Below are 22,420 nucleotides of genomic sequence, written 5' to 3'. Positions count from 1 at the left end.
AGCCTGCTGCATCTGGTACACTTCCAACTGGCAGCAGTTAGCTACGTCTCTTATTTCTAGGCAGCAAGTTGGTTTGAATTTGACATTTTAGTGGAATGCCAGCTTAAAACTGAGAGTGGGGGCGCCTGGGTGGCTCAGTCGTTAAGCATCTGCCTTCGGTTCAGGTCATGGTCCCAGGGTCCTGGGATCGAGCCCCGCATCAGGCTCCCTGCTCTGCAGGAGGCCTGCTTCTCCTTCTCCCACTCCCCCGGCTTGTGTTTCCTCTCTTGCTGTGTCTTTGTCAAATAAATAAATAAAATCTCAAAAAAAAAAATGAGAGTGTGGGGGCATTTTAAAGGGGTGATTCTAGATGTTGGCAATTTTTTTTCTTAAGTATTAGGAAATAACATAGCTGAATAGACACTATAATACATAATATAGTGACCCAAAATACTATCTGAAAAGGCTGTTTATAATCAATTACCTCCCTGATCTTTAAAGCCACGGAAAAAGCGATCAAACACCTTAAAATCACCCTTTGTTTTACCTTCTCCATCCTCTTGAATTGATTTTGGCTGTGACACAGTGAAACACTGCATGACTTCATACCGCTGGCAAGCTTCTTGGTTCTCGGTGCCTGGCTCATCTGGAGGGTGAATTAGCATCCTGCAGTTAAAGGTATGGCTATTTCGTCGTGTTGCCTCCTGAGGCCAAGGAACTCCATTTACTGTGGAAGAAAAACTGATTATATGGCCACGAATAGGGTGAAAAACTCTGAGGATACAAAAGACATACATTTAGCCATCTGCTTTATTAGATATTCAGATTAAAAGACAGATCTCTTCACATCTAACATTATCCTGAGGCAACAGAATACTTATCTTCCTTAGCAAATCTAAACGTCTACCAATTACAAAATTGTAAAATTTCTAAGAGATTGTATAGGATTTCCCCCCTCAAAAATAAGACCTTACATATTCCTAATTCATTAACAGTCTTTACAAACAGTTAAAGACAAAAATTAAAAATTAATAATTAACAGCTTACTACTCTTTTACTCAGATTTTTATAGCAGTTAATTAATGCACTTTTCCATTTATTTCCAGTTACACCCTGGAAATGAAAAAATGATTGAAAACCACAGATCCATTGTTAAGCAGGAGTTTTAGCCTGGTAGGTATGTATTCTTAAGGACGGGCTTGTGAAAATGTGCCCCTTTTTGGGGAGAGGATTCCAAGTTTCTCAAAGGAGACTGTGACTCAAAAAAAAATATTTAGATTAGACAGAGACCAACCTTGGCTTCTTCAAACCATTTTTCTCACACTTTATTTTATTTGTACAGTTTATATGCAACAATGCCTTGAATATAGTGGGTAGTCAATAAGTTATTACATAAAAATTGGGGTGCCTGTTGGCTGGGTTGGTTAAGCTTTTGATTTTGGGTCAGGTCATAATCTCAGGGTCATGAGCTGAAACCTGTATCGGGCTCCACACTGGGCATGGAGCCTGCTTAAGATTCTCTCTCTCTCTCTGCCCCTCTCCCTCACTCCCTGCCTCTCTAAAAAATTAAAAAATAAAAAATAAGTTATTACATAAAAATGACTGTTAAAACATAAATGTTGCCTGATTTGATATAAGAAAACTGAATTCAGTTATAGAAAAGATGTCTGTACATTTCAAATGATCACCACTGTGTGATGGGTCACTTTTTCCCAGTTAACAATGCTATATTCAAACCATGGTGGCAGTCAGAGTGTTTTTAAGACTCTTCTCTCGCCATTCCCAACAGTTTTTTTATTTTGTCCTCTTCACTGACCATCCTTCCTTTTTAGTATCTCATTAGCCTGTAACTGTTAGAGGAAATCATGGAAACAAACCTATACTGGAGGAAGGAGTCTTGGTTTTGCTATGAGCTAGCTGTGAGGTTTGGGTTATTTTATCTTTGTACCATTTTTAAAATAAAGGAATCCAGGGGCACCTGGGTGGCTCAGTCGTTAAGCGTCTGCCTTCAGCTTAGGTCATAATCCCAGGGTCCTGGGATCAAACCCCACTTCGGGCTTCCTGCTCAGTGGGGAGCCTGCTTCTCCCTCTCCCTCTGCCTGCCACTCTTCCTACTTGTGCTCTATCTCTCTGTCAAATAAATAAATAAAATCTTAAAAAAAAATAAAGGAATCCAGTATATTATCTCTCAAGTCATTCATACCCTAAAATTCTATAACAAAACACGTAAGACCCCTTGATAATTCAAATATCAAACTGGTGATTTTAACAGAAATAATCATTTCAGGTCCCCAGGTACTATAAACACATAACTACTCTTTTCAAAGAAGAAATAAAGCTTCCATTCTATTGAGTGATCAATACAGAAAATAAAGAGTTACAGATAACATTTTATTTGCATGTGTGATTTAGTTACATAGAATTTCTAGTCAAGCCCCTCCCCTTACTTTTAGAGCACACACAGGCAAAGGAATAGGCACAGGGTTTAGCAAATGGAACAGAGGTTGGAAATCAGACCCCCTCTGTCCTCTCAGCCGGGCTCCTTTGTAGCAAACAATCTGTCCAACCATACTTGAAACTTCTGAGTTGAAGCCACTTATATCCAAAAATGTCCGTTTTAATACATATAAAATATGACAGTATATTTTTCCCTCCCTCCCTCCCTTTTTTCTTTTTGAGCAGGGTGGTAGGAAGGATATACATTTGTCTCTTTCTTGGACATAATCAAAACTGAAAACAAAGGAAATTTCAAGGAGAAGCTTCTAGTGGCAAGGCACCTGACGGCTCTGCTTCTTACTACTGTCACATGACTAGGGCATAACGAGAGGAACAGGATAAAAGGAATGCTCTCTATCAGCTATTTGATGATACTCTCCCTTCATATTTACATATCAGGCTGAAATTAAATTTAAAAATATTTTTTGTATGTTATAACATTCTAGAATAATACTATGTATTATAAATATAATAATTGTATAATGGAAAAAAAGCTATAGAGAGTTCATATTCCTTTAAAAAACACATTGCTTTGTACCTAGTGATTTTGGGAGCAGATTCTTCACAAACTCTGCATGATCCCCCACATGCAATATGCTGTAGACACTGGTATTCATTAATTCCTCCTGATTGTAACCCAAGTAGCTGGTCACATTCTCTGACACAAATACAATTCTCCCTTCACAGTTCACAACAAAGAAAAATCCATCCAAAGCCTGCAAAGCCAAAAAAACAAAAAAAGGATTAAGAGATTAGGATGTTAAAAAAATAAAAGAAAAATAAACACATACATTTCTCTATTGAAAAAGAGATCAGAAATATATGTCAAGTTAAAAGAAAAAGGGAGCCTGAAGAGAAGACATAATATTGCATGTTTTCTGTAGAAGGGGAAGGATTTTGAAACAGACTGTACGGTAAAGTACAGCAGGCATGAATGAGTGTATCAACCCTCTTTCTTAGAGAGAAACTTTATGGTAGCAGATGTGAAGCAAGTAATTGATATTCACGCAGTCATAAACATCTCTAAACTATAGGTTAAGACCTGGTCTCTACCCTCAAAGAACTTGGGGTACGGTGGTCGAGAGACATAGACATAATAAAGTACCAGTAATGCAGTGTCAGAGTCATACATGGTCTCTACCCTCAAAGAACTTGGGGTACGGTGGTCGAGAGACATAGACATAATAAAGTACCAGTAATGCAGTGTCAGAGTCATACACCAAATATTCTATGAGCACAAAGAGAAACACCTAACTTGAGGCTGGGATGGGGGACAAAGAAAGGCTCTTTACAGATGACACAGTGGAGGGGGAGGAGAGGAAGGAGGGAAGAACACTGTAGGCAGAGGGGGCAGCATGGCACATGAAGGAACAAATAAAGCAGTTTTGAGTTGCTGGAGTACATGGTACAAGACCGGATCATGGAAGGATTTAAGTCTGGAGAGGTGGACAAGAGCCAAATCACAGAGGGCCTCCTATGCTCTGATATGGAGCGAGGGGTCTCCAAAAGGAAATGTATATGACCTAAGGGGAGCATTAAATCTTAGCGGTGAGGGAAAAAGAATCTCTATTTATAGTGTAATCTAAAATATAAAGAAGAAATTAACATTAGGAGAAGGAAGGGAAAAATGAAGGGGGGGAAATGAGAGAGGGAGATGAACCATGAGAGACTATGGACTCTGAGAAACAAACGGAGGGTTCTAGAGGGGAGGGGGTGGGGGATGGGTCAGCCTGGGGATGGGTATTAAAGAGGGCACATTCTGCATGGAGCACTGGGTGTTATATGCAAACAATGAATCATGGAACACTAAAAAAAAAAATGAAGAAGGAGGAGGAGGAGAAATTAAGCTTAATAAACCATACTGACACCCTGATACCTCAGCTCAGTTCAGATAGTCACATATCACAAACCAGGGAATCCTAGATCCAGAATACAACAGTTGATAGTGACACCTTACTTATTTATAATCTTTCCACTTACTGTAACATATTGCAGTGTACTTGCTATAGGATATGTATAAGAAATAAAAACAAGACCTTTAGAAAGGAGAACATTTATAGGATTTTGTAACAAGATGTAAAATGACCATGAAAATCCTTTGTATCACACATAAGTGTGCTAATTATCTGTGGCAAAATCCTTAAAAGAGCTAACGATGTCACCGGTGATTCGTCTTTCTTTTTAAAAAAGGCAAGTGTCCCAAATTTGCTGACCTTTTCTCTGATGACAAGTGGTTGTGATAAGTTACCTAGCAGATGTTTTCCAAATAACAAACACACTTAATTTTGTCCCCCCAGGGTAAAGATAAAATTTAAACAATGAATAAGAAGTAAAGTGTCTTTCAAAAAGACACTTATGCTATAGAGACAGCATGTGAAAATGCATGTTTTGAAATGTTACTGCAGTTGTGACTTTGTCACCAAAACGATGAGAATTACTTGTAAAATTCTCTTCTCAGTTTAAAAATTTAAAAACAGGACTTTTTACCTGCTCAAAAATCTTCAAGTTTCAGTGGGCTTTAAACTCATTTTTTTTAAATATGAAAATGCAACACCTTTTGATTACTTTGGAAGAATCACTGTTTGAGATCAAGAAATATGGAATTTCAATAAAAACCCAGGGATGTGATTAATGATCTAAAAACCTCACCCCTAGATAAAACTTTTGCCAACCTATTTCGTGTTTAGAAGAGCACAGGAAAGCACCCTCATTTCTAACTGGTTTTTTTTTTTAAGTCAGATTAGCTATAAATTTCATAGCAGGTGATCAATACATATTATTTGCCTTGCAGTTTATGTGAAAATAGGAACAATGGAAATACAGATATATCAATTTTTTTAAAAGTAGACCTAAAAATTATTTAAATTGTTCTTAGTTACTAATTGAATCAGTATAAATACAATTTTACTTATTTTATTTTTGGTCTCTTAAAAGAGTTTAATAAAGAATAGTGTGGGTATAACTGTGATAGTTTAGAGCAAGAAACAGTATTGACACCAAAGACAGGCAAGCAAAACCTGGTTGTTCCATGGAGAACCTATTGCAAGGGCCACACTACCCAACCTCTTTAGCACTACTTCCTCCCTTTTATCACCTAGTTTTCAGGGCATCCTTCTTGGTTTCTCCCTCTCTGCCTCCCTGGTGACCCTGTCTATCCTCAAAGCCAGTTACTCTCTCCCTTGCTTTCTTCACTTTCCATGTCTGTCTCTGGATATCTCTGGAAGTTGCCTGTTATCTGCAGAGGGAATGGGAGAGAAAAAGACCCATTTCTGGGATCATTTCTGTCCAGTCTGAAGACTAGCCAAAGGTAGGCTCAGCATCCAGCACCAGAAAGACTTACAGGTTCACCTGGACTATTTGCTGCAATTATTTTTAAAGTATTTGCAAAATCCAGAACTTAAAAAAGTTCTCCTTCATTGTAGTAGGCCTGGAGTCCCTGTAGTATCCTTTCTTTCCACAGACCTACTGGGGCTTCTCCAAGTTCTCCTCCCATTGACTGTACCTGACTTCACTGCCAGGCTGGGAAGTTATTCTAGTAACTGGCCTCTGGAATATGTAGCTGATCGGCCTTACAGGGAGTGTAGAACTTTCACCGGGTCTCTGCTTGGCCTCAGTTACATGGACTCGTCATTTCCTCTGTGAAGTCTGGGGCATCATATTTCTTTTGAGCTTCCCCAGAAAAGGCTGGCTTGGAAAACAGGTCTACAAAGGCTCCCTCATGGTTGCAGAGTTGTCCTGCTGATCCTACTCCTGGGATGCAAGACAGCCTATCTCTTGCTGGAAATGCCTTTTTTTTTTTTTTTGCTTTTTAATTACAAATGATATATATACTTATAAAAATTGCTTAAGTATGAAAATGAAATAGTATAAGATCTGCCAAAATCTCACCCCCAAGAGACTGGTAACATTTCAGGGAATATTCTTTGAGACTATTTCTATGAATATACAAACATCTCTAATTTCTTCAAGTATGACTGACTAATATAATCTGCTGATACTTGCTCTTATTCTACAAGTTTCCCTCATATGTTGTGCATATAATTAACTTCCAAGTGTGCTTTTGGGAAGAATCTTCCTGTTTTTCCACGCCCTGGCAGCCAGTCTTCCACTGAGCTGCACTCAGATGATAACAAACGTCCATCCATTCAGCACAACATCAGCAATCTGAGGGGTTATCTCCTGACCCCCCAAGTGTCTCACAGCAGGGGTCCACAATGGCCAAGGCTTCCCACAGGGCCTTGGCTTTACATGACCCCACAAACTTCACTATCACCTATGTGCCAGACAAAAATTCTGGAGATAAAACACACAATTCTCAACAATTCTGTAGTCTCTGAATGGAAAAAGACAAGTACACATAGTTATAATATAGTACAAAGAGGAATTCAAAAAGGTTATGCACAGAGTGAAGCACTCGAAATGGGCAAAGGAGCAACTGTGACTGGTACAGATCCTGGGAGGAGGACACACTATGCCCAAGCGAAGTCCTGAAGGACACAGAGTAGTAACTCAGGTGGATGAAGGATGGAAAGGACATTCAAAACAGAGGAAACAGCTCAGAGGTTAAAAACAAAATCACCTTGTATGCACTTGTTATATTTGTGTTATATATAATGGTAAATGTGTTTTTTTAATCTTCAAGAAAAGCAAAAAAATAATTTATTCTAAAGGCAATGGGCATTTTCTTGAAGGCCATGTTTTTAAGCACAAGAGTGACATGATCTGCTTTTACAAAGATCCTTCTGGTAGTAGGTTTGGCATGCAGACTGGAAGCAAGAACTGTTGCAAAGCTATTGTGATACTCCAGTTCCAATGAGAACCTGAATTAAGGCAACAGCAATGGAAGTGATAGAAGAGAATTTGACACAGGCAGAACAAACAGCATTTGGTGACCTCTAGCAGCTGTGGGAATGAGGATTTGGGGTGATCCTTCATTAATGACGTAAGGGTTCTAGTAGATAAGTGCCTTTTCCTGAGAAAGGGGACCAAGGGGTAAGGAAATCTGCTCTTATTTTTTTTACTTTTTTTCCCTATTTTTAAGCAGGAGGTAAGAGGACAGATTAAAAATTTAGTTTTAGAGGCGCTTGGGTGGCTCAGTGGGTTAAGCATCTGACTCTTGATTTTGGCTCAGGTCATGATCTCAGAGTCGTGAGATTGAGCCCCGCATTGGGCTTACACTGGGCATGGAGCCTGCTTAAGATTCTCTCTCTCTGCCCCTCCTGCCCCTGCTGTCTCTCTTTCTTCCTCTTAGAAAAAAAAAAAAAAGATGTTATATTTGAAATGACTAAGCAACATTTAGATGGGGATGTTCAAAAGGCAGCAAGATATAGTAAAAGAGAAACTGAAGAGAGATCTGAGCTAAAGATAGACATTTGCAATTTACAGGTACATATGGTATCATTTGGTTTTTTGTTTATTTGTTCTTAACTACAATCATCTTTTTCCCTTCCAAAGAATATCTATTTCCTTCGGGGAGTTACTTTTTCCCCCTTAAATAAGGTCTCATGAGATTCTTAATCAGGCCATTGGGAGACTTCCAACTTAAATGGGAACCTTGAGGAGAATTGCAGAAAGAATGAACACAGGTGGAATGCATTCATTCTAGCAGCAGGGCACTGCCCAGATGGGTCTTTCTAAAAGACCATTTGTATCATATCTGCTTCCTCGCCTCCTTAAGATGCCTTGGTTTCATCTTATTTCCAAGCATCGTTCTGTGATATCCAAATAGCACTCCAATAAATTCACATGTACTAAATTTAGTCAGAATTGGTGTCACTTGAAAACCAAGAACCCTAATTGGTAATTTATACATGCTTACATGTGCACATGCATACATGAATACATCAGAGGACACAGACATAGATGAAACTGCCCAGGAAATGTGCACAGAATAACAAAAAGGAAAAGAGCCAAGGCCAGAACCCTAAAGGATGCTAACATTTAAGAGGCAGGTGACGAAAGAGAAATCTGAGGGAGAGGCTGAGGAGTAGCCAGAGAGGAAATAGTTCTGTCAAGGAGGCAACAGGAAGAGTCTTAAGAAAGAGGGATTGGGTGGTGAATGGTGTCAAGAGGCTCACAGCAATGTAAGGAATGGCACAACGTGAGGTAAGGAGGCCTGAATGCATGAGCAAGATATAGGGAGCCCTCCATGACTAAAACAGAATTTTTCTTGGGAAGCAATGGGAGATAAAGAGCTAGAGTGATATGATGCAGAGCTCTGAACAGGAGGCAGAGGAATTTAGACAGCAGAGAGCAACAGACAATGAGGACAAGATAAAAAAACGCAGGAGTACTTACTATGCGTCAAGCAACAAATGTTTGTTGAATAAATAAAGTCTAATTCCACTCTCCCTTTAAATGTGAGGAAATTACCTCCAATATCTTCATTCTTAACTCATGCTACTTTATGTTTAAAAGGGGAAGTGAGGGGATAACTGGAAAACTGTATGGTGAGAATTCCTCATAGAATGGTTGATATTTGGTTACTTTTTAGATGTGCACATCTTCCATCTAAGCAAGTCCCTCTAGACCAATGCTGCCAAAGAGAACTTCCTGTCATTGCAGAAAGTTCTATATCTGTGTGTCCAATACAGTAGTCACTAACCACATGTGGGCACTGAACATGTTAAATGTGGCTGGTGAGGCTGAAGCACTGAATTTTTAATTTTACTTTGAATAGCCCTGTGTGGCTAGGGGCTATCTTACTGAATAGTGCAGCTCTAGACTGCAGCCTGAATGAATCCAAGGAGTGTCACGGTGGTTTTTCACCACTTCTCCTAGCTGCCCTGGATTAGACTCTATAAAGTTTAAGGCAGTGAGGATGAGGTTGGGGGGTACAGAAGAAGGCACAGAAAAAGCTGCTGATGGAGGCAACTCTGAAGTCTGTAAAAGTTAGGAATTCTATTTTGCCATCTGTTTCACATATCTATATCTCATAAATAAAAATACTATTAGCTCCTTGAAGTCAAGAACCTAAATATATTTCTATTCTGAGGTTCTGGAATTTCTTTTTCCTCTTTGAAAATGCTTACCCGATGATATCTAACTCACGTGTGATGCTGTGTCACAGCTTTCCTTGATTTCACAGTGGTCTTCAGGGTAATAATTTCATCAGCTAAAAGAAATAATTCCTACTCTGTTTTCTTTTTATAGTAGCTTCAAATGGACGTTTTCTTGTCATTTTCACTTCATGTTAAAGTGTTGTGGATTCTCTCACACATCAATAATGAATGTTTATATAAATTAAAGTAACAGTAGTAATATTCTCTGTCTCTAGTTGCGCTGTGTTCAGTTTGTTGATAATCTGCTTGCTGTTGAAATCTGTGGTTTCTGAAGAACCTGTGATGAAGCTAGGATTTAAATGATCACCACTTTCCTACAGGAACCCCAGAAATCTTAAGAATCTGTACACCTTATACTAATTAGTATCTCAAAGGACAGTATATGCAGAAAGCAAATTTAATAAAATATTTAATGAATTGAAAGGAGTCCTGAGGCTAGTTTTAAACCTAAGGCACTGATAAGGCAGACAGAACCTACAAAGAAAAACTTGAAGATATGAAAAAACTAGCGTACTAACATCCTGTAGGGTAGAGGAGATAGGCAGTAAATGCTAGGACAGATCAGGTCTCCAGGAAGGGTCCAGGGTAACCAAGCAGTGGGCCAGTGACAGGTGCCAAGCAGGGCAAAGAAATGGAAGTTAGAAATGAACCAAAAGTGCTTTTCTTTCTTTAACATATTTTCTTCCAATAGCTTATATTTTAAAATTTCAAGATACAGCAAAGTTGAAAGAATTCTGTAGTGAACATCTGTATGTTCACAACCTAGATTCTACCATACATTTTTATTATACTTGTTACAACACTGTTTCCAAAATATAGTCATGTGCCACGCAATCAATTTAATAGATTATGAAAAGGATACAATAAAAACCATCAGACTCTATCACATGTGGTTAGCTCTCCCCTCCCAGTTACAACTTGTGTGCATGCGCTCGCATGGTAGTCATTTCTATCCAGTTTCAATGGCCTATGTCTTTTATATTTTACAATTCTACAAAATACGTGCCCATTCCCTTAATAAAAATCATCAAGACCGATACCGTAAGTAACAAAAGTGCTTGTGTCACATGGAGGGAAAATGAAGAACTTGGATTTTGAGGGGGAACTGCTACTAGGAGAGGAAAAAATACATAGCAGCCTGTGAAAAATACAGGAACAGAGTATGTGAAGAGGTGAGAGCAAGAAGTACGTATTTAGGTGTCATCCCCACAGAGATGAAAGGTAAAGCAAAGAGCAGACAAGAAATTTCTGGGGCTGGAAAATCAAGAACTGAATTCTCAGAATATTCTCGTATTAGCAGTGCTGGCAGAGGGAATTATGGATAATAATAAAAAAAACAGAGGCATAAGTTGGGATAATAGGAAAAAATGCATAAGGGAGTTAGAAAATAAAGAGACCTGTACATGTCTGAGTTGTTAGAAAGACTTCACCAGAAAGGAGGGCCTTCAAGTAGGACAAGAAAAGGAGAATTTATTATATACACAAAATATATTAAAAATATGTAAGCGTGTGTATATATATATATTTATATACGTATGTATACACATATACACATACATATAGGTGTACAAATGACACTAGGCCTAGAGACAGAAAGGCATACTCTGCAGAAATGAGTGTGTCCAGACACACGTGTTCTTAAACATTCATGTATGAGAGGGAGCACTTAAGGTGATGAGCCTGCTTGGAAACAAACCATCTGCGTTGAGAACAGACGGAGTGAGGATTAGATACGAAAAGCTGAGGAGAAAATTACACAGTAATTACAAAATAATTCAAGTTTAAAAGTTCTTCATTTTAAAAAAGTTTGGTAGAGAGTTGTTAAAATAGTAAGTTTTCTGACAGTGTTTACATAAACAATTAAAAATTTTAGGAAACTTTTCAGAAAAACACATACTGCAATAAAGTGAGGCATCCCTTACTCAAAAGTGAAATTCTATCACAGACAAATAGATAGCACTAGTGAGCTAAATAATTCTAATGTTTTATAATCCCGATGAGTCCCAACCTCCCCAGAAATAAATGGCAGTCATCCAGTAGGTTTCAGTTTTCCATCTGACTATATAGAATGCCTTCATGAAAGTCCTATTTATCAATCACATTTAATTCTGAAATAGCCACAACTGTCAAAACAGGTTACAAAATAAAATAATTATTAAAGGTTTTCTTAAAACTTACTTTGTTTTATAATTTATTAATTGGAAGACATAAAAGAAAAAGAAAAAAACAAATTGGCTTAGACCAAAGATTTTGATCACTTTGTTACTCAGTGAAACCAGCTACCTCCAACAGAAGAGGTCCCAGGGATTCCTTTTCTATGACTCCCTGACTGCTGGACGAGATATCTGACTTCTGCACTTCATCATCAGTTGTGGATTTCTCTATAATAAAGAAACAAAAAGTCATACATCCAAAAAGGGCGCATTTCCATGATGGCAAGTTTGTGAAGACACAGATTCACCTGATTTAAGATTCAAATAATACTTATCTATTATCTAGGTGATATTTATTAATACTATTGTTTAATCTTAATTATACTCATTTTATGGATGACAAAATTGAGGGTCACAAAGGTTGAGTAATGTGTCTCAAATCATATAACTAATAAGTGGCAGCAGGAGAATTTGAATTCTGACCTATTAAGTCCAGTGTTCCAACAATGGGAAAAATGGTATAAATATACAGCCTGTTGAAAGAGTCTACACTGAAAGTTTTTAAGAAATGACTAAATTGTAGAAGAATGATGATTTCCTCCATTTTTCTTTATCCTTTTCTGATTTGATCAATTGCCACTGAATAAAGAGTGAACAAACGCTTTTTCCTTTTGTAAGCCTGCATGAATTAGCTAACCTTTCACATTCACGTCATGGCGATCTGATTGATAAACCCGTAACCGCTAAATGATCTGGAGTTCTTTTGTGCAGTGATGTTGGAACAGCCATCCATCATCTTAAAGCAGCACCGTAATTAAATACGTTTCCAATCTGTCAAACTAGTTAGTTCGTCAGCCCAAAACCGAATGTGGTATTATTGAATATAGACACTCATTTTTTTCACTTTAAAATATGAACTATTCCATACATTCCAAAAAAATACAGAAAGTGACATAGCATACATTCACATAGCCATCGTTCATTTTTCACAGATGTTAACATTTGGTTCAGGTCCTTCCTTTTTAAAAAATGAAATGCTGCACATAGAACTAATGCTCTGCCACCATTCTTCCTCTGTCCCTTTTCAGAACTAATCAGTATTCTGAGATCAGCCTAATAATTTCTAAGCCTGTTTTTATTATTTAAGTACACATGTATGATTTCATGAACAATATATTACTGTTTTGTATTTTCAAGTTTACATAAATATATAGAGACTTTTCCAACTTACTTTTGCCATTCAATATTGTTTGAGATTTAAGCACATTGATATAGATTTGATTCATTCATTCGAACTGGGATATAGTATTATGTCATATAAATAACTCACAGTTAGACTTCCTAGTCCACTACTGACAAACCTTTGACCACCACATACAGTGTTGTGGGAAACTATTTTCAGTATTTCCTTTTTTGTACATGTTGTGACAGTTTCTTTAGGGTAAATAGTAAAAGTGAAGTTGATCATATAGGGTCTATGCATTTTTGACATTATTAAGTTTGGGGCACCTGGGTGGCTCAGTTGGTTAAGTGTCTGCCTTCAGCTCAGGTCATGATCCCAGGGTTCTGGGATCGAGCCCTGTGTCAGGCTCCTTGTTCAGCAGGGACCCCGCTTCTCCCTCTCCCTCTGCCCTCCCACCCTCCACTTGTGCTCTCTTGCATTCACTCTCTCTCAAATAAATAAATATCTTTTTTTAAAAAAAAGTACTAAGTTTGACAGACTGCTCTCTAAAGAGAATGTACCACTAGCAATGTCCAAACGTTTTTGTTTTTCTGCATCCTCACTGGCAACTGATGTCACAATTTCTTTTTTTTTTTTATTTTTGTGAATCTAATAGGTGTAAAATGTCATCTCATATAGTATATTGTAATAACAGCTTTACTGAGCTACAATTCACATAGCATACCATTCATGCATTTAAAGCATAAAATTCAATGATTTTTAGTATATTCACAGAGTTGTGCAACCACCATCACAATAAATTTTAGAACATATTCATCACCCAAAAAAGAAAGCCCGGGCCTTTAGCAGTCACTACCCATTTTCCCAATACTCCCAAGCCCCAGGCAACCACCAATCTACTTTGTTTCTATGGATTTGCCTATTCTGATCATTTTATATAAATGGAATCACACAATGTGTGGTTCTTTGTGGCTGGCTTCTTTTGCTTAGCATGTTTTCAAGGTTCATCCATACTGAAGCATTTGTCAGTAGTTAATTCCTTTTTGTTGCCAAATAATATTCCACTGTGTAAGTATATCTCATTTTACTTACCCATTGATCAGCTGATAGATATATGGGTTGTTTCCACTTTTCAGCTATTTATGAACAATGATGTTATGAACATGTGTGTGCAAGTTTTCGTGTGGACCTATGTTTTCATTCGTCTCAGGTATATATCTACAAATGGAATTGCTGGATGATATGGTAACTCTATGTTTAACATTTTGGGGAACTACTGGACTGTTTTCCAAAGTGGCTGCACAATTTTATTCTACATTCTTACCAGCAGCGTATGGGGGTTCCAGTTTCTCCCATCCTTACCAACACCTGTTACCTGTTTCTTTGATTACAGCCATCCTAATATCTCATTGTGGTTTTGATTTGCATTTCTCTGATGGCTAATGATATTGAACATATTTTTCCTGTGCTTATTAGTCATTTATATGTCTTTGGAAAATGTCTATTCAGAGCCTTTGCCCATTTTTTAATTGGATTATTTATCTTTTTATTATTATGGTATAAAAGTTTCTCATTTAGTTCTAAGATGTACTTCCTTCATCAATTCGTATGTTTATGACATTAAGACAGGCTTTTGTTTTTAAACATTAGTTTGCAAAAAAACATAAACTATCAAGTTCAAGTAAATTAAATAACTGTGTGAAAAGCACAACATCTAAAGTTTTAGGCAAATCATAAGGCAGGAGTGGCTATGGGACCTACTTTCTGGCTTAAGAAATGTGAACAGAAATGACATGCAATTTCTGGGTCTTATCCTTGAAAGAAGCATGTCTTCCCATTTTCTTCTTCCCCCTTCCTGTCAGCTGGGATGTAGACAGCTGAGCCATGTCTGACCACCGAGGTGATGGCAATACACTAGCAATGGCACAGCAAAAAAGACGGAAGGAATCCCAGCCTCTGACACATACCTAGACTATCTTGTTAGAGCCACTGTACTTTGGGCCTCTTGTTACAGTAGCCTAGCCTATATGCTAACTAATACATTCTGTATTTCTCAATGACATGTTTATTTGCTATATCTTGATTATACCCACGACAGACATTACTGACATGCTATCATGAAAAGTAAGACTTGAACTTACTTACATCAACCTTCTACATACACATTTCTCCCTCCTTCCATCCTCCTCATATAGTTACAACAATTTTTAGAGCAATCAGTATTTAATGTCTATGTTACTATGACTACATAAATATACTTCACAAATAAGCCAAGGTGTGTGCTATAATTTATGTTTCTTATATTTTGTGATTTAGTTTTGTTTAGTTTAATTCATCTCTAAACTATCCCCAAGAGCTGAAAAATTCCTCTCAATTTGGTCAGTCATCAGATACTCTGTTCCGTTCTTTTTTCTATGGAAATATACCTCTGGAAAACCCCTATCCACCTGCTCCAACTAGGACTGGCTATGTTTTTAGGTTGATGCACAACTGTAATCCTGGGTCTCCTTCTACCTTTCCTATGTTAAGACTCCATGGTTTCCCTGGATTAAGATCTTATGCCTTTCTTTCTTGGTTTACTACCTTGGTTTTGATAGGTATTTCTGAAAAAAGGTAACTTTTCAACTAAGGCTCTGAATGTCTGAAAATGTCTTTATTCTGCACCCATACTTCATTTGGATGCACACAGAATTCCAGGTTTAGAATTCTCATTTTTTAGTACTGTTATTCAGAAATCTGGATACATTCTGAATCTAGCGTGTGTCCATTTTTTCTCTCTCTCGTTTTTTTTCTCTAGTGTCTGAAAATTGTGCATTGGTGTGTTTTTCTTTTCCTCCTTTCTTTTTTATTCACTATGAGTGCTTTTAATCTGGAAACCCACATCTCTCTAATTCTGAAAAGTATACTGTTTTGTTTTTGTATTATTACTCTTATAATTTCCTCCCTTCTATTTGGTTTGTTCTCTATCTCTGGAATTAATCATACGACTGCTTATCTTTTTATTTTACTTTCTAAGGGATTTCCTCACATTATCTTTCAACCCTTCATCTATTTTTTCAATAAATACTCACAGAAAGTCTACTATGTAGCCAGGACCCGTTTTAGGTACTGAGGACATAATGATGAACAAACAAAAATCCTTGCCCTCATGGAGCTCTAGTAGGAGTAGGCAGACAATAAACAAATAACACATGTAATATGTTAAATGCAAAAACACTGTGGGGAAAATAAAGAAGCTATAGAGGGGTGTGTGTGTGTATTAGATAGGATAGTTATGGACACGTTCATTGAGAAGAAATATTTAAACAAAGACTTAAAAGGGATGAGGGAGTGAGCCTTGTATATATCTGGGAAAGAACATTCCAGACAAAGGGAATAGAAAGTGCAAATACCTGAGGCAGAGAGTGCCCAAAATGGTTAGGCAGAGGGTATGAGTAGGCAAAGAGTAGAAAACAAGGTAAAGAGGTAAAGTTTATTTCAGCTATCCTGATTTAAGTACCAAAATTTATTTGGTGTCTTGAATGTTTTATAGCATCTTATTATCATTTCATAGATGAAATCTCTTCCTTTTTGTCTCTAAGGGACTGTTGGATGGTGTTAAGTTTTCTTCTGCTCCCTGCATTGTCTCTGCTTTCTCTGAGTTCCTATTTTTTCAATTTGCTTGATTTCTGCCTTTCCTTTTTCTGTTTCCTTGATTACAGCCTTTCCTCAAATATCTGGATTTTTATTCATATTAAAGAGTGAGGTACTAAAATGCTGACTGGCAGCTCTGTGAATAGAGGGGGAAAGATAGAGAATGGATTTTTGTCTTCCCAACGGTCAGTGTCTATGTGTCTTTTCCTCTGGACTGCTCAGTGTGCCCAGAAGAGTCCTCCCACCTCTGACTTAGGGAATATGAGTCAGGCTGTCAGGGTTTGAGACCAAACAGCAAGGAGACATATAGCCTCTTACTGGCTCTCCCCTTTGCAGACTTAAAAATACCAGCTTCTCCCCTCTGCTCAATCGGCTGTCACTAGACTGACTACTTTCCAGCTTATAAAATCTTAAAATCCTATCACTTTAATCATTATAAATATATTTGTTTATAATCTTTTCACATTGCTATTCTTAATCTGAACTTCTTTTGGGTCTATTCCTTCTGTTATTTGTGCTCCTATTTACTTAGATTATTTCCTCGTACGTTATATAAATTTTTAGCATAAAATCACCCTGAGAAGCACTTTTTCTTTGGGAATGCCTTGGGGCCAGGTGTGGGAGCTTTCCTCCAAAGTGCTTTGCCTTTGTATCTACTTTAATTCTTTGCCAGGGGTTTTGTGGTGTGGGGTCCTCAGTAAATATGGATAGTATAAATGAAAATCATAAAAAAAAAAAAAAAAATCAGGATCTTCTTATAGGAGACTGTTCCCCATGCCCAGAGCCCAGGCAGAGACCAGCTTATTATTCAGACGGAGGGATTTTCCTATAACTGAGCTACTGTCTTTCAACACTATGCCAGAGCTTCAGGTCTGACACCACAACTTATGTCTCTTGACTCAATCCCCTAGGATACTAGGTTCCATAACCTCCCAAGGCAACAAATGTTCAAGTTAAATTAATAAGCCTTGTTGTTGTAACAAGAAGGCTCTCAGATTCACTTTTTTTTTTTTAAGATTTTATTTATTTGACAGAGAGAGACACAGCGAGAGAGGGAACACAAGCAGGGGGAGTGGGAGAGGGAGAAGCAGGCTTCCCGCGGAGCAGGGAGCCCGATGCGGGGCTCGATCCCAGGACCCTGGGATCATGACCTGAGCCGAAGGCAGATGCTTAACGACTGAGCCACCCAGGCGCCCCTCAGATTCACTTTCTAAAATAAAGACCATCTAGGGGTGCCTGGGTGCTCAGCCGTTAAGCGTCTGCCTTCAGCTCAGGTCATGATCCCTAAGTCCTGGGATCGAGCCCCACAACGGGCTCCCTGCTAGGCGGGAAGCCTGCTTCTCCCTCTCCCACCCCCCTGCTTGTGTTCCCTCTCTCGCTGTCTCTCTCTCTGTCAAATACATAAATAAAATCTTTAAAAAAAATAAAGACTATCTAAACAAAAATGTTTAATAAAATTATGAAATTCAATGCAACTTCTTAATAATAAAAAAATAAAAGTCACATATTATGAAAGTCTTCATAACAAAGCACACAGCTATGGGTTTTGTTTTGTTTACCTTGTTCCATTCTTTTCATTAGCTGTATCTGATCGACTGTCTTCTTCAAAATCTTGCATTTGTCTGGCTTTACACTCAAACTGTCAATGTCACTGATGTTAGCAGACAGTAACTCAGCTAGCTCTTCTAAATACTTATTTTCTTGCTCCCTGCGCCTCTTTTCAGTGCTGTTACACAAAGAAAAACCAGTTAGTGTACATTTCTACCACCATACGTCCCCTCTGTTCAAGTACTTAATATTTACATACTTAGAGAGATCCGTAATTTTATCCAGAATATAAAATCAGATTTGAAAACAATCTAAATTCACATCTGAAAAACAGGTACTACAAAATACCAAAGTACAGAAAACAATTCTGGTCAAAATACATAAAAAGAATGACTACCATCACAGATATATTTCTTCAATGATGTAAATACATCAAATATTTCAAATAGCCAATGAATGTTAGATATTAAAAGGAAGCAGACAGTACATATACAAGTTGCATTTGGAATTTATTTTACATTCTAAATAATAACTCCTTGAAATAGAAAATATGAATTTTCAAATTTTCAAACAACTTTGTTATAAATTAAGCAGTGGAGACTATACTATAGTATAAGTTATACTATACTATATACTATATACTATACAAATAAGTTATACTTGGAAATCTGATAAACTTTCTTAATTTTTTTGCTACTGAAAGAAATCTGATAAACTCTTAATTCTTATAATGATTAGACCATTAGTTGGTCCTCATCAGAAAGAAAAGAGTATCCATCCAAAAAGTAAAATAAGAAGAATAAAAAATCAATAATTAGAGACAAAGGTACAGAGAACAAGGTCTTTCGTATACAACTTTGTTCTAAAAAACAGAAAAGACATCTATTTATAAGTTCTTATAAATGTAATAAATAAAATAAATTATGATATATCTTGAAGCAAAATAATGAGAACAAAGGATAGTAGTGCAAACAGTTAGCACTTTATATTCATTCAAATGTAATGAATGAATATTGTTCACTTTTGTTTTCCTGTCTTTACTTCTGGTTTAATTAGCCAAATCATCAGGCAACTTGCTTTATGTAATACATACAAAGATAGTGAAATATTACTTTGAAATGAATTTTTCCATTATCAAATCAACATAATAAAAAGACTGGTCACAAATAGCTCTTTGTTTTATAAGCAGCAGTCAAAATCATCTGGTATAATGGCAGAAAAGTGGTAGGAAAAAAAGAGGTGAAAAGAGGGAAAGATCAGTTGCTTTTTAAAAAGCTCATAATTGGCAACAATTAAAATACCACTTACTTTTCATAATAAAAAAACTGTAAAAGCAATAGCATTTCCATAACAACACAGTAAGTTGAAAAGAACAAAGTCAACCAATCAACTGTATTTAACTACGTAAAACAAAATACTACAAAATAGTACACATCCCAAAACAAAACCAAATTATAAAACTATAATAATCACATTGTGTTTATCTTTAAAACCTTTCATTAGAGTTATTAGTCTCATTTTACTTAGTAAAATTTTATCTTACAGTTTCTGCAGAGAGTACATGTAGTAAGATATTTTGACAAACTTCACACCAAGGCATCGAAAACATGAAGAAAATAAGTAACACACATTTTGATATATGCAAGGTTTCAGAGAACTCCATCTCTGCAACTTGATAGTGTTTTAGAGGACATGTGATTTTACCCTAGAGAAACTCATTCATACTGGACTTATTTTGTAGATTCAGTCTAAAGTATGATCTGTTTAAATCTAGGGGTCTAAATTCCAACATGAGTAAATTGGATTCATGTGGTAGAACTACCAAATCTGTTTTTGACATTAAATTTTATGTAAAACTGAAGTGCCTGACACTACTGCAGAGTAAAAGAAAGTGATAGAATGGCAGGATAGTCAGGGAGGTGACAGAGGAAGCAAGAAGCTAAAAGTAATGAAATGCTGAGGTGTCTATAAAATGACTTAAGAATGAGACTAGGAAAATCACCATGAAATGACGTAACTAATAAGCAAGGACAGAAAATGAGAGCAGATATATTCAAATAAAGTCAAAACTGAAGAAGGGGCAGATGTGACAAAAAAAATTCTACCTTAATAGAAAAGAAGGCTTCCTGTATTACTCTGGGCCCTTACATTTCTCCTCACCAGCCCAATGGATTTCTATTGATACTGCACACATGCTGGTTAATAATGCTATGAATTAACTCCTCATGTATCTTTTGTCTTCAACTTACTAGCTTTTTCAACAAATGCTCCTCTGCTTATTACGTGCCAGATAACTGTGTACTATGTCCTGGGGACCCAGTGGTAAATTAGAAGTAGTCCCAATTAGGGTGAGAATAAAGAAAAGGAGCCATTACAGTGACAAAGACTGTAATACTATAGAGGCTCACAGAAATTGCGCCTAGACCTAGAGAACAAGGTGTCTAAACCTAGTGGTAGAGGGGAGTTGGTTTCAGGCTGGGGGAGGCAGACAAACACACCCAGCTTTTTCAGAGGTATAAAACGGGGATGAAAATGTCAAGTAAAAGGACCTAGAAGTAGTTCAGTATGGCTGAACTATAAATAAGAAACAAAAGGGCAAGAGATGAGGTCCAGGCTTGATCATGAGGGCTCTTGCATACACCAAGATAAAAAGCACAGTACACTGCTTAAAAGCACAAATTCAAACTTCTCAGTCATTTATTAGCTATGTAGTGCTGGGCAAGTTACTTAACAGCAATTTAACTTCTCCAAGCTTCAATTTCTTTATCTGTAAAACAGGGATGATGACATTATCCCCAGAATTTTGTGAGGATTAAAAAAGATGATACATGTAAAAAGCTTGGCAGAGTTCCTGGCTATTAGTTCAATAAATGTTATCTAGCATCATCATTTTGGCTATGAACATTTATTTTCAGGGTAAGAGGAAACCCAGAAGGGTTTCAGAAGAATGCATGGCAAGACCCGATCTGTAAGCTCCCTGAAGATAGAAACATGTTTCACTTCACTTATATCCTTAGTAACATTATGCACACCATGCTGGTTGAATAGTAGGCACTGAATAAAGCACTTGTTGAGCTGAATTAGAAATGTTACACAAGCACAAGGCACAGCTACCCACCATTTTGAGACCAGCATTCTCCAGTAGAGTTAAGGAATGGAGAAGAGGTAATAGGAAGAGATATGAGACATCTCACCCCACCAAACAATTACTAAGAAACTCTGTCAGGGCTCTGGTGGACAGGGCTGGCAATACCCTGAAGTCTAACATATGCTCTTTATGATTAATGAGTTCACAATCTAGAGAAAGTGGATGATAACAAAGCCAAAAGAAACATGACAAGGTGGTATTCATGCTCAATCAGTTTCAAAATCACAAAGTTCTGGTTTACCATATCAAAAATATCAACTGAAACTAAAGCCCACTTATAAACCTGAAGGAGGGAATGCTCTCAAATATTTTGAAAGCAAACATACAAAGATAAGGATTATCCTTACAAACATATAAGGATCATCTTCAAAACATCTAAGAAGAGAAAAATATTAAATTTTTGATATTTGTAATAACATGATTACGTATGTACAAAAAAATCAAAGACCTACAGATAAACCATAAAACAAATAAGAAAGTTCAGAACAATGGATGCACACGCACACGAGACCAGTAATCCCAAATCATTAGTATTCCTATATATTAAAAATTGCCAATTAGAAGGTGCAACAGACAAATGATCCCATTTCTAAAAGCAATAAAAAATTCTGTGGTGCCCAGGAATACATCTAACTAAAGATGAGGTAGTTGTTTAAAGGGGAAATGTATAAACTATTACTAACAGTGAAGACTTGAATAAGTGAACAGCCTTTATATTTATAAATAAGAACACTCCAGAATCTACAGTCTAGAAAATGAAAATGTCTTTCTCCCCCAACTTAATCTATAAAAGTAAATGAAATTCTAATCCAAATCCCAGGAGTATTTTTTTCCAGGGGAAACTTACGAAAGTTAAAGGGACAAGAAGAGGGAAAACAATATTGAAAAATGACAAGGAAGAAGGACTTGCCCCTTCAGAGATCACGGTGATTGTCATAAGAAAGTTCAGACCCAGATCCCTATCTTTTCAGGAACTCGATCTATGATAAAGGTAACAGCACAAAAGCAGGGAAAGGATAGGGTCATAACCACTTTCGTTCTACACGGGAAAAAATAAAATTATATCACACGCAAAAATAAATTCCAGATTAATTAAAACTCTACATATGTATTAGAGGAAAATACGTAAAGATACAGTTAAGGCCTTGAAGTAGAGGGGAAAAATTCTTTAACAAGATCCCCCAAGAGCTTGACACATGAAAACGGAAGGTTCCAACCT

The 22,420-nt window shown here is 37.0% G+C and overlaps 1 protein-coding gene across 7 annotated transcripts in view; it reads right to left on the bottom strand.

Annotated features, from left to right (window-relative positions):
- Window positions 1-22,420, bottom strand: part of NCOA1 (nuclear receptor coactivator 1) — a 243,317-nt gene that overhangs the window by 67,942 nt on the left and 152,955 nt on the right. For all 7 annotated transcript variants that reach the window (XM_025867841.2, XM_073897063.1, XM_025867835.2 and 4 more), the window contains 4 exons: window positions 18,065-18,231; window positions 11,820-11,917; window positions 3,014-3,191; window positions 527-706 (listed from right to left, as the gene is read on the bottom strand). In XM_025867841.2, the coding sequence (XP_025723626.1) occupies window positions 527-706; window positions 3,014-3,191; window positions 11,820-11,917; window positions 18,065-18,231 (623 nt within the window). The remainder of the gene's footprint in view (window positions 1-526; window positions 707-3,013; window positions 3,192-11,819; window positions 11,918-18,064; window positions 18,232-22,420) is intronic.

The sequence above is a fragment of the Callorhinus ursinus genome, unplaced genomic scaffold (assembly GCF_003265705.2).
Source record: "Callorhinus ursinus isolate GAN/ISIS: 27379988/994484 unplaced genomic scaffold, GSC_fseal_2.0 scaffold10, whole genome shotgun sequence".
NCBI lineage: Eukaryota > Metazoa > Chordata > Mammalia > Carnivora > Otariidae > Callorhinus > Callorhinus ursinus.
The sequence above is the reverse complement of the archived record's forward strand: the minus strand, read 5'-3'. Positions and strand labels throughout refer to the sequence as shown.